We start from the raw sequence: 15,551 nt of genomic DNA on the forward strand, positions 1-15,551 counted from the left end.
TTTCTTATTTCTCTATTATCAATGACTAGAATGGATAACAACTGTCTTTCTTTTTTCTTGCAGGGCCTTCCAGGTTCACCTGGCAGTGCTGGCACTTCTGTAAGTACGAGATGTCATATTATTAAATGTGTTTCATTCTTTAAGTATTTATTTGACTCTTTGTTGCCATCCTGTAGCTCAACCTCATTACTTACAATCAATTTAGCTGCAAAAATAGATCAGTATTCTCTCCTCCACCTTGCCTGCCTCTTATCGCTCTCTCTCTCTGTCTGTCCTGATGAGAATTGCACATCTTTCATTGATTAAACACTGACTGGCACTGCCACAGTATATCTTAGCAACAGCGGCGAGCGATGCAGACGGATGATAAAGCTGTTTGTCAGATTTCTTGTGTACAGAGCCCTACTTATATATGGCTGCGGTTGTATCTGTAACTCAGCTGTCTGCTGTGTCTGTTACAAGGCTGTCAGTTGAATATGTTAGTCAGCTAGCTGTCTGTTGTATCTGTTACTAGGCTGTGTATTGTATCTGTTACTAGGATGTCTGTCGTGTCTGTAACTCAGCTGTCTGTTGTGTCTGTTACTAGGCTGTGTGTTGTATCTGTTACTAGGCTGTGTGTTGTGTCTGTTACTAGGCTGTGTGTTGTGTCGGTTACTAGGCTGTTTGTTGTATCTGTTACTAGGCTGTGTGTTGTATCTGTTACTAGGATGTCTGTCGTGTCTGTAACTCAGCTGTCTGTTGTGTCTGTTACTAGGCTGTGTGTTGTATCTGTTACTAGGCTGTGTGTTGTGTCTGTTACTAGGCTGTGTGTTGTGTCGGTTACTAGGCTGTGTGTTGTATCTGTTGCTAGCCTGTGTGTTGTATCTGTTACTAGGCTGTGTGTTGTATCTGTTACTAGGTTGTGTGTTGTGTCTGTTACTAGGCTGTCTGTTGTGACTGTTACCAGGATGTGTGTTGTGTCTGTTACTAGGATGTGTGTTGTGTCTGTTACTAGGTTGTGTGTTGTGTCTGTTACTAGGCTGTCTGTTGTGACTGTTACTAGGCTGTGTGTTGTATCTGTTACTAGGCTGTGTGTTGTATCTGTTACTAGGCTGTTTGTTGTATCTGTTACTAGGCTTTGTTGTATCTGTTACTAGGCTGTCAGTTGTATCTGTAACTCAGCTGTGTGTTGTGTCTGTTACTAGGCTGTTTGTTGTGTCTGTTACTAGGCTGTGTGTTGTATCTGTTGCTAGGCTGCCTGTTGTGTCTGTTACTAGGATGTGTGTTGTATCTGTTACTAGGCTGTTTGTTGTATCTGTAACTCAGCTGTGTGTTGTGTCTGTTACTAGGCTGTTTGTTGTATCTATTACTAGGATGTGTGTTGTATCTGTTACTAGGCTGTCAGTTGTGTCTGTAACTCAGCTGTCGGTTGCGTCTGTAACTCGGCTGTCGGTTGCGTCTGTAACTCGGCTCTCGGTTGCGTCTGTAACTCAGCTGTCGGTTGCGTCTGTAACTCGGCTGTCGGTTGCGTTTGTAACTCGGCTGTCGGTTGCGTCTGTAACTCGGCTGTCGGTTGTGTCTGTAACTCGGCTGTCGGTTGCGTCTGTAACTCGGCTGTCGGTTGCGTCTGTAACTCGGCTGTCGGTTGCGTCTGTAACTCGGCTGTCGGGTGTGTCTGTAACTCGGCTGTCGGTTGCGTCTGTAACTCGGTTGTCGGTTGTGTCTGTAACTCTGCTGTCTGTTGTGTCTGTTTCTCAGGGGGCCAAAGGGGACAAGGGGGAGATCGGTCTTCCTGGACATAGAGGCATGCCTGGCCTACCAGGAGCTGCTGTAAGCATCACTACCTCCTACTGTACCACACACAACACACCTCCTGTCACACACTCAACCTCTATTTTGTCTTGTGGAGCAAGACAGGGTAGTTCTCTATCACCTTATTCATTGAACCGTTAACAGCAGCTATCCACCACTCAACTGATATTATTAGAATTCAAGCTGGTGGCGAGAGAACATTTTAGTTTGTAGATTGTGTGTGAATCAATGATTTCTTCTCTTTTTAATGAAGGGAATGCCTGGTTCCATGGGCCCAAGAGGACCTGTGGGTGAGAGAGTGAGTTTTTTTTCTTACCAGAACCTACTAAAGAAACTATGTCTTCCTAATAACTGTAACAGCAGGGACAATGTTAACTAATATCTGACTGCTCTGTGTCTAATAACAGGGACTTCAAGGTTTTCCTGGGCCAGCAGGCTCTCCTGTAAGTATCCACTATCTTTGTCATCTTTAGATCGTCAGATATTAATGGAAACATTTTTCTGACATGTATAGCCATGAAGCAATGGAACATGTCAGACCACTTCATTCTATAGCTAAATAATATGATTTGTCTGATAGCGCTTTCTCTCATTTCCCAGGGACCTGAGACAGCTGGACCTCCCGTATGTACTACAAACTCTTCAACATGTTCTAAATGGCATTAAATGGCATTAAGACAGCATACAGTACTTTAATCGAGCCCTACTAAGGGGCTATAGAATAATTGTATAACTTGTGTATGTCGCTCCCTACAGGGCCCACCTGGGAAAGCAGGAACTCCAGGAGACGAGGGGAACATTGGGCCTGAGGTCAGTGTTCAAATAAGGATCACATCCTACATAACTACAGTATATAACTGATTAACAAGAACACATCCAGCAAAAAAAACATACAGGATATGTTTAAAGTTTTCTTAGTCATATGTACAGGATTTGACAATACCACAATACAATATGTGCAGGATTTTTGACAATAACAAATAATAAAATATAAAAGTATGAACATAAAGTAAATGGATCAGTAGAATAGAATACAAATTTTAGCATAATGTGCTGCCTTCTGTACTGTTTCATTGGTCCTTTTGATATCCTGTGGACAATTTTGTTACTAATCTATATCAGACTTTTCAGAAGTCTGAAATGTCTAGAAGGACATTTCAGGTGTTTGAGCTCTAAATGCAATGATCTATTGTTATCAGGGTGCCCCTGGGCCTAGAGGGGGTCTGGGTCTCCCTGGTCCCCCTGGTCAACCAGGACCACCTGGACCTGTGGTAAGTACTGATGCTAACCTCTTACTTATGGATCTAACCTGAAATAAGTGAATTCAACATCTGTATCATCATGTGAATTGAGTCTGACCTATGTTTCTATCTGTTGAGGTTTCAGATGTAGCTTTGTCTCTTTGGTCTTTCCCATTAACCTAAGTCTTTTTTTATCCATATTGTCATAAGAGTTCTCTCCAATTATTATACTGACGTCTTAACCCTGATGTAGAGTGATAATCAGTATCACTCCTGCATTACTTGACACTGATTGCACAGCCTCGAATGCTGGAGATCTTTGCTGTAGTGTCTGTAGACATCTACACTCTGTTTTAGATGTCACTCCATAGAGATGTGTGCTGTTGTATCTCTGTCACTCACTCTGCTGTGTTTTAGGGACCACCTGGGGCTGGCAAAGCTGAGGGGAGTGGAGAAGATGTGAGTCTCTTTTTACCATCTTTCACATGGTTAAACCATCTTGCACAGGGTTACTGTAAATCATCCTTCACATGGTTAAACCATCTTGCACAGGGTTACTGTAAATCATCGTTCACATGGTTAAACCATCTTGCACACGGTTACTGTAAATCATCTTTCACGTGGTTAAACCGTCTTTCACAGGGTTACTGTAAATCATCTTTCACAGGGTTAAACTATCTTTCACAGAGATTCCTAAAGATTGGAAAGCGGCCCTCTTCAAAGGGGCAGACACTCTAGACCCTATCCATCCTGCCCTGCCTTTCTAAAGTCTTCGAAAGCCAAGTGAACAAACAGATCACCAACCATTTCGAATCCCACCGTACCTTCTCCACTATGCAATCCGGTTTCCGAGCTGGTCATGGGTGCACCTCAGCCACTCTCAAGGTCCTAAACAATATCATAACCGCCATCGATAAAAGAGAGTACTGTTCAGCCGTTTTCATCGACCTGGCCAAGGCTTTCGACTCTGTCAATCACTGTATTCTTATCGGCAGACTCAACAGCCTTGGTTTCTCTAATGACTGCCTCGCCTGGTTCACTAACTACTTCGCAGATAGAGTTCAGTGTGTCAAATCGGAGGGCCTGTTGTCCGGACCTCTGGCTGTCTCTATGGGGGTGCCACAAAGTTCAATTCTCGGGCCGGCTCTTTTCTCTGTACATATCAATGATGTCGCTCTTGCTGCGGGTGATGCTTTGATCCACCTCTACACAGACGACACCATTCTGTATACAACTGGCTCTTCTTTGGACACTGTGTTAACTTCTTGGGGCTATGTGGGATGCTAGCGTGCCACCCGTGGTGCACCCTATCAACAGCAGGTGCATTTCAAGAGCGGCAAATTTGAAACCAAATAAATGTCAAAATTCAAATTTTTCAAACATACAACTATCTTACACCCTTTGAAAGATAAACATCTCCTTAATCTAACCACGTTATCCGATTTCAAAAAGGTTTTACGGCGAAAGCATAAAGTTAGATTATGTTAGGAGAGTACATTGACAATAGCTGTGTGTAATGTTTTGTCAATTCAAAGCCAGGCGTCACCAAAACCATAAAACCAGCTAAAATGATGCACTAACCTTTTACAATCTCCATCAGATGACACTCCTAGGACATTATGTTAGACAATGCATGCATTTTTAGTTCTATCAAGTTCATATTTATATCCAAAAACAGCGTTTTACTATGGCATTGATGTTGAGGAAATCGTTTCCCTCCAATAACCGGCAGTCAAGTCAGCACCACAAATTAAATAATTAAAATTAGAAAACATTGGTAAAATATTATATTGTCATTTAAAGAATTATAGATTTACATCTCTTGAACGCAATCAACTTGCCAGATTTAAAAATAACCTTACTGGGAAATCACACTTTGCAATAATCTGAGCACTGCGCCCAGAAAAATATGCTTTGCTATACAGACAAACGGCCATGTTGGAGAGATCTAAAATCGAAAATACTATGTAAATAATCCATTACCTTTGATTCTCTTCATCAGATGTCACTTCCAGGAATCCCAGGTCCATAACGAATGTAGTTTTGTTCAAAAAAGCTCATCATTTATATCCAAAAAGCTCCGTGTTGTTAGCACATGATCTAAGCCAGCCGGACTTCTCGTCATGAACGAGGGGAAAAAATATATTTACGTTCGTTCAAACATGTCAAACGTTGTATAGCATAAATCATTAGTGCCTTTTTTAACCAGAACATGAATAATATTCAAGGTGGACGAATGCATTCTCTTTTATAACGTATTGGAACGAGGGTACCCAACATGAACTCGCGCGCCAGAGTCTAATCGGCCATCACCGTTCCATGGCTCTTGTTCGGTCAGATCTCACAGTAAAAGACTCAAAACACTTTGTAAAGGCTGGTGACATCTAGTGGAAGCAATAGGAAGTGCCAAAACATTAATCAACCCCTGTGTGTTTCAATGGCATAGGCTTAAAGGTAATTCAACACATCAGGTATCCACTTCCTGTCAGAAAATGTCTCAGGGTTTTGCCTGCCAAATGAGTTCTGTTATACTCACAGACACCATTCAAACAGTTTTAGAAACTTTAGGGTGTTTTCTATCCATATATAATAAGTATATGCATATTCTAGTTACTGGGTAGGATTAGTAAGCAGATTAAATCGGGTACGTTTTTTTATCCAGCCGTGAAAATACTGCCCCCTAGCCCCAACAGGTTAACAAACCTCCAAATGAGCTTCAATGCCATACAACACTCCTTCCGTGGCCTCCAACTGCTCTTAAAGGCTAGTAAAACGAAATGCGTGCTCTTCAACCGATCTCTGCCCGCACCCGCCTGCCTGATTAGCATCACTACTCTGGACGGTTCTGACTTAGAATATGTGGACAACTACAAATACCTAGGTGTCTGGCTAGACTGTAAACTCTCCTTCCAGACTCATATTAAGCATCTCCAATCCAAAATTAAATCTAGAATCGACTTCCTATTTCACAACAAAGCCTCCTTCACTCATGCTGCCAAACATACCCTCGTAAAACTGACCATCCTACCGATCCTTGACTTTGGTGATGTCATTTACAAAATAGCCTCCAACACTCTACTCAGCAAATAGGATGCAGTCTTTCACAGTGCCATCCGCTTTGTCACCAAAGCCCCATATACTACCCACCACTGTGACCTGTATGCTCTCGTTGGCTGGTCTTCGCTACATATTCATCGCCAAACCCACTTGCTCCAGGTCATCTATAAGTCTTTGCTAGGTAAAGCTCCGCCTTATCTCAGCTCACTGGTCACCATAGCAACACCCACCCGTAGCACGCGCTCCAACAGGTATATTTCACTGGTCATCCCCAAAGCCAACACCTCCTTTGGCGGCCTTTCCTTCCAGTTCTCTGCTGCCAATGACTGGAACAAATTGCAAAAATCACTGAAGTTGGAGACTTATATCTCCCTCACTAACTTTAAGCATCAGCTGTCAGAGCAGCTTACCGATCGCTGCAGCTGTACACAGCCCATCTGTAAATAGCCCTTCCAACCAACTACCTACCTCATCCCCATATTTGTTTTTGTTTTTCTGCTCTTTTGCACACCAGTATTTCTACTTGCACATCCTCATCTGCACATCTATCACTCCAGTGTTAATTGCTAAATTGTAATTACTTTGCCACTATGGCCTATTTATTACCTTACCTCCTTACTTCACTTGCACACACTGTATACAGATTTTTCTATTGTTTTATTGACTGTACGTTTGTTTATCCCATGTGTAACTCTGTGTTGTTGTTTTTGTCACACTGCTTTGCTTTATCTTGGCCAGGTCGCAGTTGTAAATGAGAACTTGTTCTCAACTGGCCTACCTGGTTAAATAAAGGTGAAATAAAAAAATAAAAAATAAATTCACAGGGTTAAACCATCTTTCACAGTGTCTGCTAGGTCAGGGGTCTCCAACCCTGTTCCTGGAGAGCTACCCTTCTGTAAGTTTTTGCCCCAACCCCCATTTATAGCTAACTTGGCTCAGTTTAATCAACCAGCTAATTATTATAATCAGGTGTGCTAGAGTAGAGTTGGAGTGGAAACCTACAGGACGGTAGCTCTTCGGGGACAGGGTTGGAGAGCCCTGGACTAAGTGCTTCAGAGCCTAATGTTGCTGCAATAACTATACTTCAGATTAATTCACACTTCTTTTATAAACTGTTGTTGTTGCTGTCATTTAATTCTGACAAACCTGCATGTGGAAAATTGGTAGCTTAAGTGTTCTTCGGTCAGTAGCTATCGAATAGGAGGTGAGCCCCTTGCAGGTGTAGTGATAATGTAATATCTGTGTCTGTCTGTTTGTTTGCAGTGCCCTGCTGCCTGTCCAGCTGGACCACAGGGAAGCCCAGGGCTACCAGGGATAAAGGTGAGGAATCTTAATGACAGACACTGAGTGAGTACATACAGTGGCTTGTGAAAGTGTTCACCCCCTTTGTCATTTTTCCTATTTTGTTGCCTTACAACCTGGAATTTAAATATATTTTGGGGGGGTTGTATCATGTGATTTACACAACATGCCTACCACTTTAAAAATGCTAAATATTTTTAATGTTGAAACAAACAAGAAATAAGACAAAAAAACGGAAAACATAGCTATTCACCCCCCCAAAGTCAATACTTTGTAGAGCCACCTTTTGCAGAAATTACAGCTACAAGTCTCTTGGTATGTGTCCATAAGCTTGGCACATCTAGCCACTGGGATTTTTGCCTATTCTTCAAGGCAAAACTGCTCCAGCTCTTTCAAGTTGGATGGGTTCCGCTGGTGTACAGCAATCTTTGTCATACCACCGATTCTCAATTGGATTGAGGTCTGGGCTTTGACTAGGCCATTTCAATACATTTAAATATTTCCCCTTAAACCACTCGAGTGTTTCTTTAGCAGTATGCTTAGGGTCATTGTCCTGCTGGAAGGTGAACCTCCGGCCCAGTCTCAAATCTCTGGAAGACTGAAACAGGTTTCCCTCAAGAATTTCCCTGTATTTAGCACCATCCATCATTCCTTCAATTCTGACCAGTTTCCCAGTCCCTGTAGATGAAAACATCCCCACAGCATGATGCTGCCACCACCATGCTTCACTGTGGGGATGGTATTCTCGGGGTGATGAGAGATGTTGGGTTTGCGCCAGACATAGCGTTTTCCTTGATGGCCAAAAAGCTACATTTTAGTCTAATCTGACCAGAGTACCTTCTTCCATATGTTTGGGGAGTCTCCCACATGCCTTTTGGCAAACATCAAACGTGGTTGCTTATTTTTGTTCTATAAGCAATGGCTTTTTTCTGGCCACTCTTCCGTAAAGCCCATATCTGTGGAGTGTACGACTTAAAGTGGTCCTATGGACAGATACTCCAATCTCCGCTGTGGAGCTTTGCAGCTCCTTCAGGGTTATCTTTGGTCTCTTTGTTGCCTCTGATTAATGCCCTCCTTGCCTGGTCTGTGAGTGTTGGTGGCCCTCTCTTGGAGGTTTGTTGTGGTGCCATATTCTTTCCATTTTTTATAATGAATGACGCTCCGTGGGCTGTTCAATGTTTCTGATATTTTTTTATTACAAACCCTGATCTGTACTTCTCCACAACTTTGTCCCTGACGTTTTTGGAGAGCTCCTTGGTCTTCATGATGCCGTTTACTTGGTGGTGCCCCTTGCTTAGTGGTGTTGCAGACTCTGGGGCCTTTCAGAACAGGTGTATATATACTGAGCTAATGTGACAGATCATGTGACACTTAGATTGCACACAGGTGGACTTTATTTAACTAATTATGTAACTTCTGTAGGTAATTGGTTACACCAGATCTTATTTAGGGGCTTCATAGCACGCACCACATACATATGCACGCACCACTTTTCAGTTTTCTTTTTTTTTAGGGTTTTGAAATAAGTTATTTTTTAAATTTCACTTCACCAATTTGGACTATTTTGTGCATGTCCATTACATGAAATCCAAATAAAAATCAGTTTAAATTACAGGTTGTGATACAACAAAATAGGAAAAACGCCAAGGGGGATGAATATTTTTGCAGGGCACTGTACCTGGCTTTGAGCAACAGAGCCCTTATCATCATTTACACCATTGTGGTCACTGGTTTTCTCTCAGATACCAGTATCTAATAATTGAATGGATTGATGTACTGTAGGGCTTTTCCAGATTCTCAAAGTACTTAACATTTTAGGGGGAAAAACACCGTGTGAACTACCAATGTGTAGAGCGTCTGATAGTAGTTTGATGACATTCAGTCTAAACTGGATTGCTATGTCTTTTCTAGGGGCACAAGGGATTACCAGGTACTGATGGAGCTGCAGGGGAAGCTGGACAAAAGGTATGACAAGCAATTCTCAATTCTCATGTTTAGTGAAGAAGTGTGATGTTTGACAATGTGCTTAAGTACAGTACATTGGGTGGTTAGGATGATTATGCAAGCATACAAATCGCTACATGTGAGTATTTGTGCTTTTCCTATGTTGCTAATCCACAGGGTGAGCCAGGACCATCTGGGGTGCAGGGCCTACCAGGCAAGATGGGAGATGATGTAAGAACCGTACTTGCTCTGAAAAATACAGTTGAAGTCAGAAGTTTACATAAACTTAGGTTGGAGTCATTAAAACTCGTTTTTCAACCACTCCACAAATTTCTTGTCAACAAACTATAGTTTTGGAAAGTCAGTTAGGACATCTACTTTGTGCATGACACAAGTAATTTTTCCGAACAATTGTTTACAGACAGATTATTTCACTTATAATTCACTGTATCACAATTCCAGTGGGTCAGAAGTTTACATAAACTAAGTTGACTGTGCCTTTAAACAGCTTGGAAAATTCCAGAAAAGTGTGTCATGGCTTTAGAAACTTCTGATAGGCTAATTGACATAATTTGCGTCAATTGGAGGTGTACTTGTGGATGTATTTCAAGGCCTACCTTCAAACTCAGTGCCTCTTTGCTTGACATCATGAGAAAATCAAAAGAAGACCTCAGAAAAGAAATTGCACACCTCCACAAGTCTGGTTCATCCTTGGGAGCAATTTCCAAATGCCTGAAGGTACCACGTTCATCTGTACAAACAATAGTACGCAAGTATAAACACCATGGGACCATGCAGCCGTCATACCGCTCAGAAAGGAGACGTGTTCTGTCTCCTAGAGATTGACGTACTTTGGTGCGAAAAGAGCAAATCAATCCCAGAACAACCGCAAAAGACCTTGTGAAGATGCTGGAGGAAACAGGTACAAAAGTATCTATATCCACAGTAAAACAGGTCCTATGTCGACATAACCTGAAAGGCAGCTTAGCAAGGAAGAAGCCACTGCCCCCAAAACCGCCATAAAAAAGCCAGACTACGGCTTGCAACTGCATATGGGGACAAAGATCATACATTTTGGAGAAATGTCCTCTGGTCTGATGAAACAAAAATAGAACTGTTTGTCCATAATGACCATCGTTATGTTTGGAGGAAGAAGGGGGAGGCTTGCAATGCCGAAGAACACCATCCCAACCGTGAAGCACAGGGGGTGGCAGCATCATGTTGTGGGTGTGCTTTGCTGCAGGAGGGACTTCTGCACTTCACAAAATAGATGGCATCATAAGAGGGGAAAATTATGTGGATATATTGAAGCAACATCTCAAGACATCAGTCAGGAAGTTAAAGCTTGGTCGCAAATGGGTCTTCTAAATGGACAATGACCCTAAGCATACTTCCAAAGTTGTGGCAAAATGGCTTAAGAACAACAAAATCAAGGTATTGGAGTGGCCATCACAAAGCCCTGACCTCATCCAAAAGAACATTTGTGGGCAGAACTGAAAAAGCCTGTCCGGGCAAGGAGGCCGACAAACCTGATTCAGTTACACCAGCTCTGTCAGGAGGAATTGGCCAACATTCACCCAACTTATTGTGGGAAGCTTGTGGAAGGCTACCTTCTCTCTACTATTATTCTGACATTTCACATTCTTAAAATAAAGTAGTGATCCTAAGTGACCTAAGACAGGGAATTTTTTACTAGGATTTAATGTCAGGAATTGTGAAAAACTGAGTTTATATGTATTTGGCTAAGGTGTATGTGAACTTCCGACTTCAACTGTACCAACACCTATAGGCTGGTCTATTCTACCTCACTGTCTGATAATGAAAATCCCAAAGTATCTACTTCTGTTTTTCTGTTCCAAGCTGAACATAGGTAATGAGAATACCGACATGTTACATAGGATTTCTGCCTTAAGCGCAACATTTGTATCTTGCACATTCAAAGATGGTACATAGGATTTCTGCTTCAAGTGGAAATTGCTCATACAACCAGCCATTTCTAACTGATTAATGTGTTTGCTGCGCATCACTGTGAATCATATGAAATATAATTCATTTTAACGTCTGTAATACATTCCAGGGACAAAGAGGTCCTATTGGTTTTCCTGGTACTCTTGGAGAGAAAGGAGACAGGGTAAGGGTTTAAAACAATATTTACTGCAAGTCTTATTGACGTTTTACTCTAGTGTTTAAAGTCTTAAACTCACCATCTGTGTTCTCTGCACCACTCAGGGTCCCCCTGGTTTCAACGGCATCCCAGGACCCACTGGACCACCGGGATCTCCTGTAAGCACTACTCATTTAATTAACTCAATCAATTATACCTGCCATTTTCAATGTCCATAGGCGGACTGGAGGACAGACTGTGGTTGACATCACCTAGGGCTGAAGAGTGTTTTCCAAAATGTCTGCCGTTATGTACTGTAGTGACTGACCACCTGTCTTCTTTTAGGGTGTGGAGGGCAGTCGTGGACGTCAGGGTCTGGAGGGAGAAAAAGGTGATGATGTGAGTATCTCCTCTCTTCTACCTCTAGAGGTTTTTCTTTTTGTTTGCCTTAAATTGTTTCATGGTTCATTGCATGTGTGTTTTCTTAGGGAGCGATCGGTCCTCAAGGAGATCAGGGTCCTGTTGGTGCAAAGGGAGACACTGTGAGTAAACAAACAATACAACATAAACAATGTCCTTACCAATAAGTTATCACATGCATGTGAGATCCTTTTGTATTGTTAGTTGTATAGTTAGATTCCCATGAATAATTAACATTTTGGAACATCTTATCTCTTATGAGTGTGATTATGATGCGGAGTGGTGGTGTTGTTGTTATTGTTGTTGTTGTGATCATTGATGAACTGTGGTTACAGGGTACTCCTGGGAAAGATGGCATGGATGGACTCCCTGGAGTGGATGGAGCTAAAGTTAGTCTACTCTTTGACTACTATACATATATAGTTTAAATAAAGAGTATGTATCCAGTCTTACAAGATCTGTCAAGAAATCATTAGTTTATACTATAAACATCCCTGTCATCTTTCTAACAGGGGGAGGCTGGCATTCCCGGGACTGTGGGAATCAGGGGTATGGTCGGAATTCCAGTGAGTGTAATATTAATCTGGGACATTTGTCTTTAAATATTATTCATTTACAAATGTCGTTATAGATTAGATGACCTTACAAGATTTTGCTGGTATTTATAAGAAAGCAAAAGCTGTGAAAATCAATAGTGCGGTTATCTCCCAGTCAAACCATACTGCAGGCCAGATGAATAAATCATTTAGAAGCAAACAGCCAAGCGGAAAGAAAATCCAATAAAACCACAACCTTCCCATCATAGCCTGTCTGGCTGCAAGGTTATACAGGTCAGAGGACATGGCAGGGAAAACAGAATCAACAGAAACAACACAACAAGGAAGTAGTCTATCCCTAATGTCGTAGTTCTTTCAAAAATACCAATATACTGTCTGGAATTCTGAGGATATCCTGTGTTATTTCTCTAGGGGTTACCAGGAAAGCAGGGGCTAGTTGGAGCTGGAGGTGCCAAGGTGAAGTGTGTGACTGTGTGTCTGCCTGTGACTTTGTGGGTGCATGCCTGTCTTGGGTACAGTTTCATTCCTTGTGTTTCTCTATTGTAAAATAGTATGTTTTTTTTGTACAGGGTGATACAGGAGATGACGGACCAGTAGGACCAATCGGAGTTCCTGGGAAGACAGTGAGTATCAAATTTCACACTTCAGGGTTTACTATCACTCAACACTGCTAGCCATGACTGTGGATCCATATTCTACTGATGGTGCTGAAGAGGCTTAATAAGACTGTCGTGGTTGTTTAGGGGGCAACTGGACCAGCAGGAGAAGATGGACAACCAGGAGACAAGGGAGCTTCTGTAAGTTGACCATATGTAACATTTGATTCTAGTTCTACTGCTTATAATAATTGGTTATTAAATATACATGCCAGTAGTCATTTCTTATTCATATATTCAACTAGGATTGTCATGCATACTGCTCTTCAATAACAACCCCTATCTGACCGTAACAATGAGCTGATAGCTAACCTCACATAAACCCACCAGACATAGTTAGTTACATTTAATTTATCCTGCATCACTCTCCTCAGGGTGAGACAGGAAAGCAGGGACCAGTGGGGGTCACAGGTGATACAGGCATCCAGGGTGACAAAGGGGACAAAGGTGACACTGGTGAAAAAGGACTGAAAGGTCACACTGGATATAACGGAGACCAGGTAAGTTCTGATGTGTAGCTTACTGTTTTGGTAATAGTTGTCCGTTTGTAAATGAAAGGGTTTGAATGACTTCTAATTTCCTGTGCCTTGTTCCTAGGGTCCTATTGGTCCCGTTGGCCCAAAGGGAAGTAAAGTAAGTCTATGGATTCACGCCAAAACCATATATAATGTCAATGATAATGCAGTATGCTTTTGTAAGATACAGTATCTGTATTGACAATCTTACTGCTGTCCACAGGGTGATCCAGGTCTTACAGGAGATGCTGGAGTCAAGGGAGACCAGGTATATGTTCTACTGAGAGATACATTTGATCTAGCTTTAGTATTCCCCAGTATTTATAGTGACTACAATGGTCCTAATTCAATCCATTGTTGTTTCTATAGGGTCCTCCTGGTGTTCCTGGAATCAAAGGAGAGGTACAGAACAATGTTACAAATCAACTGATTGACTGGTTGATTGATTGATGGGTGGAATAATTGAATGCGTTATGGTATAGAGTTAACATTGAAGTCGTGTTGCATTGTCCACTCGCCTCTAGGTTGGAGAGAAGGGCATGAAGGGATATACCGGGGAAGATGGTAGACCAGGGCAGCCAGGTCATGAAGGTTTGACCGGTCCCCAGGGAGCCAATGGACTAGAGGGAGAGAGAGGGTTAACTGGATCACCTGGGCCTAGGGGCCTACCTGTAAGTACCTTCTTCCATGAGGTGAACGAAGACTGTAAAACACAAGTACTAAATAATCCTCTAGAATACTTTTTGGAATGGAGTGACATATAAATGTTCTAGTATTAATGAATATACTCTTTCCACTTTCAAATCCAATAGGGTCCTAAAGTGAATGATATCAAACTTCGCGAACTATGCTCAGCAATTGTTGAAGGTACGTGAATATTGTGTACACACTGTAACATTTGTAGCTTAAGGCAGTCTGCCATGTACAGTAGGGTGCTTTGTCAAATGGACATTTGAATCATTCTCTCCATCTAGAACACTTGGCAGAGTTTAAGAAGGAGATCCTGAAGAAACCCGCAGCGATCGGGGCCCCTGGATTGGCAGGACTGCCGGGCCCTCCAGGTCCCCCGGGCCCAGCAGGGACTGCAGGAGAGGCCGGCCCCAGAGGACTGATGGGAATGAAGGGACCACATGGATACTTTGGGTTGCCAGGTACACCTGGAAGACAAGGTAATGGGGAATCATGCATCAATAACTTACTAGATAAAAGGTGAAATGTATAAAGAACTGATCATTCCAATGGAATACTTGGACCATCTTGCAAATGCCCATTTCATTGTGTACAGTGGAGAACATAGAAACTACAACTAGAAAAGTATAGACTCAGACAGCACTCAGTGCTCAGCACGCTGGTGTCATGGCCTTCTATTTGTCCATTATAGTGTATTTCTGTAGAGGGTCCACAGCCGTACTAACGGATGCAATGTATTCCTTAATTAAACCTTTTAGAGAAGTACAGCATTGTCTGGCCGACCAGGTCCGTTGTGTCCACAGTACTGTAGCTTAGTGCTCTGAAAGAGCTTGCACATCCAGGACTGAATCAGACAACACAGCACTTAAAGCCCTCTTTGCTAAATCCTTTTATTTGCATCCCTGTTGTTCACACACACGCACGTACCCGCACACACACACACGCAGGCACGGGCTATTATCCTGTGGGGATAATAGCCCATTTCAAACAGTCAATGTAAAACATGTGACAGGAAATGTCTTCCTCTTCTCTGAAGGTGACGCTGGTGTAAAGGGGGATACAGGACAGAAGGGAGAAAATGGAGTTGGAAGTCCAGGCAAACCAGGCCCACAAGGTAACACCACCCCTCACTCCATTCTTTTCTTGCCTAAGACCTGAAGACTTTAGCTCCTCAAGTTTATGCGAAGGCCTTATCTCAGCAGGCTAACACAGTCTGGTGTCGCTCAAGAGACCTGGATGCGAACCCAGTCGGTCACACATTGATATGAGGGGAT

At 42.4% G+C, this 15,551-nt stretch overlaps 1 protein-coding gene across 2 annotated transcripts in view; it reads left to right on the top strand.

Moving 5' to 3' along the window:
* Window positions 1-15,551, top strand: part of LOC106570217 (uncharacterized) — a 36,183-nt gene that overhangs the window by 19,526 nt on the left and 1,106 nt on the right. For both annotated transcript variants that reach the window (XM_014142303.3, XM_014142304.3), the window contains 28 exons: window positions 64-99; window positions 1,738-1,809; window positions 2,045-2,089; window positions 2,199-2,234; window positions 2,392-2,415; window positions 2,548-2,601; window positions 2,991-3,062; window positions 3,450-3,491; window positions 7,353-7,409; window positions 9,303-9,356; window positions 9,513-9,566; window positions 11,413-11,466; window positions 11,565-11,618; window positions 11,785-11,838; window positions 11,928-11,981; window positions 12,195-12,248; window positions 12,372-12,425; window positions 12,828-12,872; window positions 12,986-13,039; window positions 13,160-13,213; window positions 13,447-13,572; window positions 13,670-13,705; window positions 13,811-13,855; window positions 13,957-13,989; window positions 14,112-14,258; window positions 14,400-14,454; window positions 14,562-14,756; window positions 15,314-15,391. In XM_014142303.3, coding sequence (XP_013997778.2) covers window positions 64-99; window positions 1,738-1,809; window positions 2,045-2,089; window positions 2,199-2,234; window positions 2,392-2,415; window positions 2,548-2,601; window positions 2,991-3,062; window positions 3,450-3,491; window positions 7,353-7,409; window positions 9,303-9,356; window positions 9,513-9,566; window positions 11,413-11,466; window positions 11,565-11,618; window positions 11,785-11,838; window positions 11,928-11,981; window positions 12,195-12,248; window positions 12,372-12,425; window positions 12,828-12,872; window positions 12,986-13,039; window positions 13,160-13,213; window positions 13,447-13,572; window positions 13,670-13,705; window positions 13,811-13,855; window positions 13,957-13,989; window positions 14,112-14,258; window positions 14,400-14,454; window positions 14,562-14,756; window positions 15,314-15,391 — 1,738 coding nt within the window. The remainder of the gene's footprint in view (window positions 1-63; window positions 100-1,737; window positions 1,810-2,044; window positions 2,090-2,198; window positions 2,235-2,391; window positions 2,416-2,547; window positions 2,602-2,990; window positions 3,063-3,449; window positions 3,492-7,352; window positions 7,410-9,302; window positions 9,357-9,512; window positions 9,567-11,412; window positions 11,467-11,564; window positions 11,619-11,784; window positions 11,839-11,927; window positions 11,982-12,194; window positions 12,249-12,371; window positions 12,426-12,827; window positions 12,873-12,985; window positions 13,040-13,159; window positions 13,214-13,446; window positions 13,573-13,669; window positions 13,706-13,810; window positions 13,856-13,956; window positions 13,990-14,111; window positions 14,259-14,399; window positions 14,455-14,561; window positions 14,757-15,313; window positions 15,392-15,551) is intronic.

Source organism: Salmo salar, chromosome 14 (genome assembly GCF_965601325.2).
Source record: "Salmo salar chromosome 14, fSalSal1, whole genome shotgun sequence".
NCBI lineage: Eukaryota > Metazoa > Chordata > Actinopteri > Salmoniformes > Salmonidae > Salmo > Salmo salar.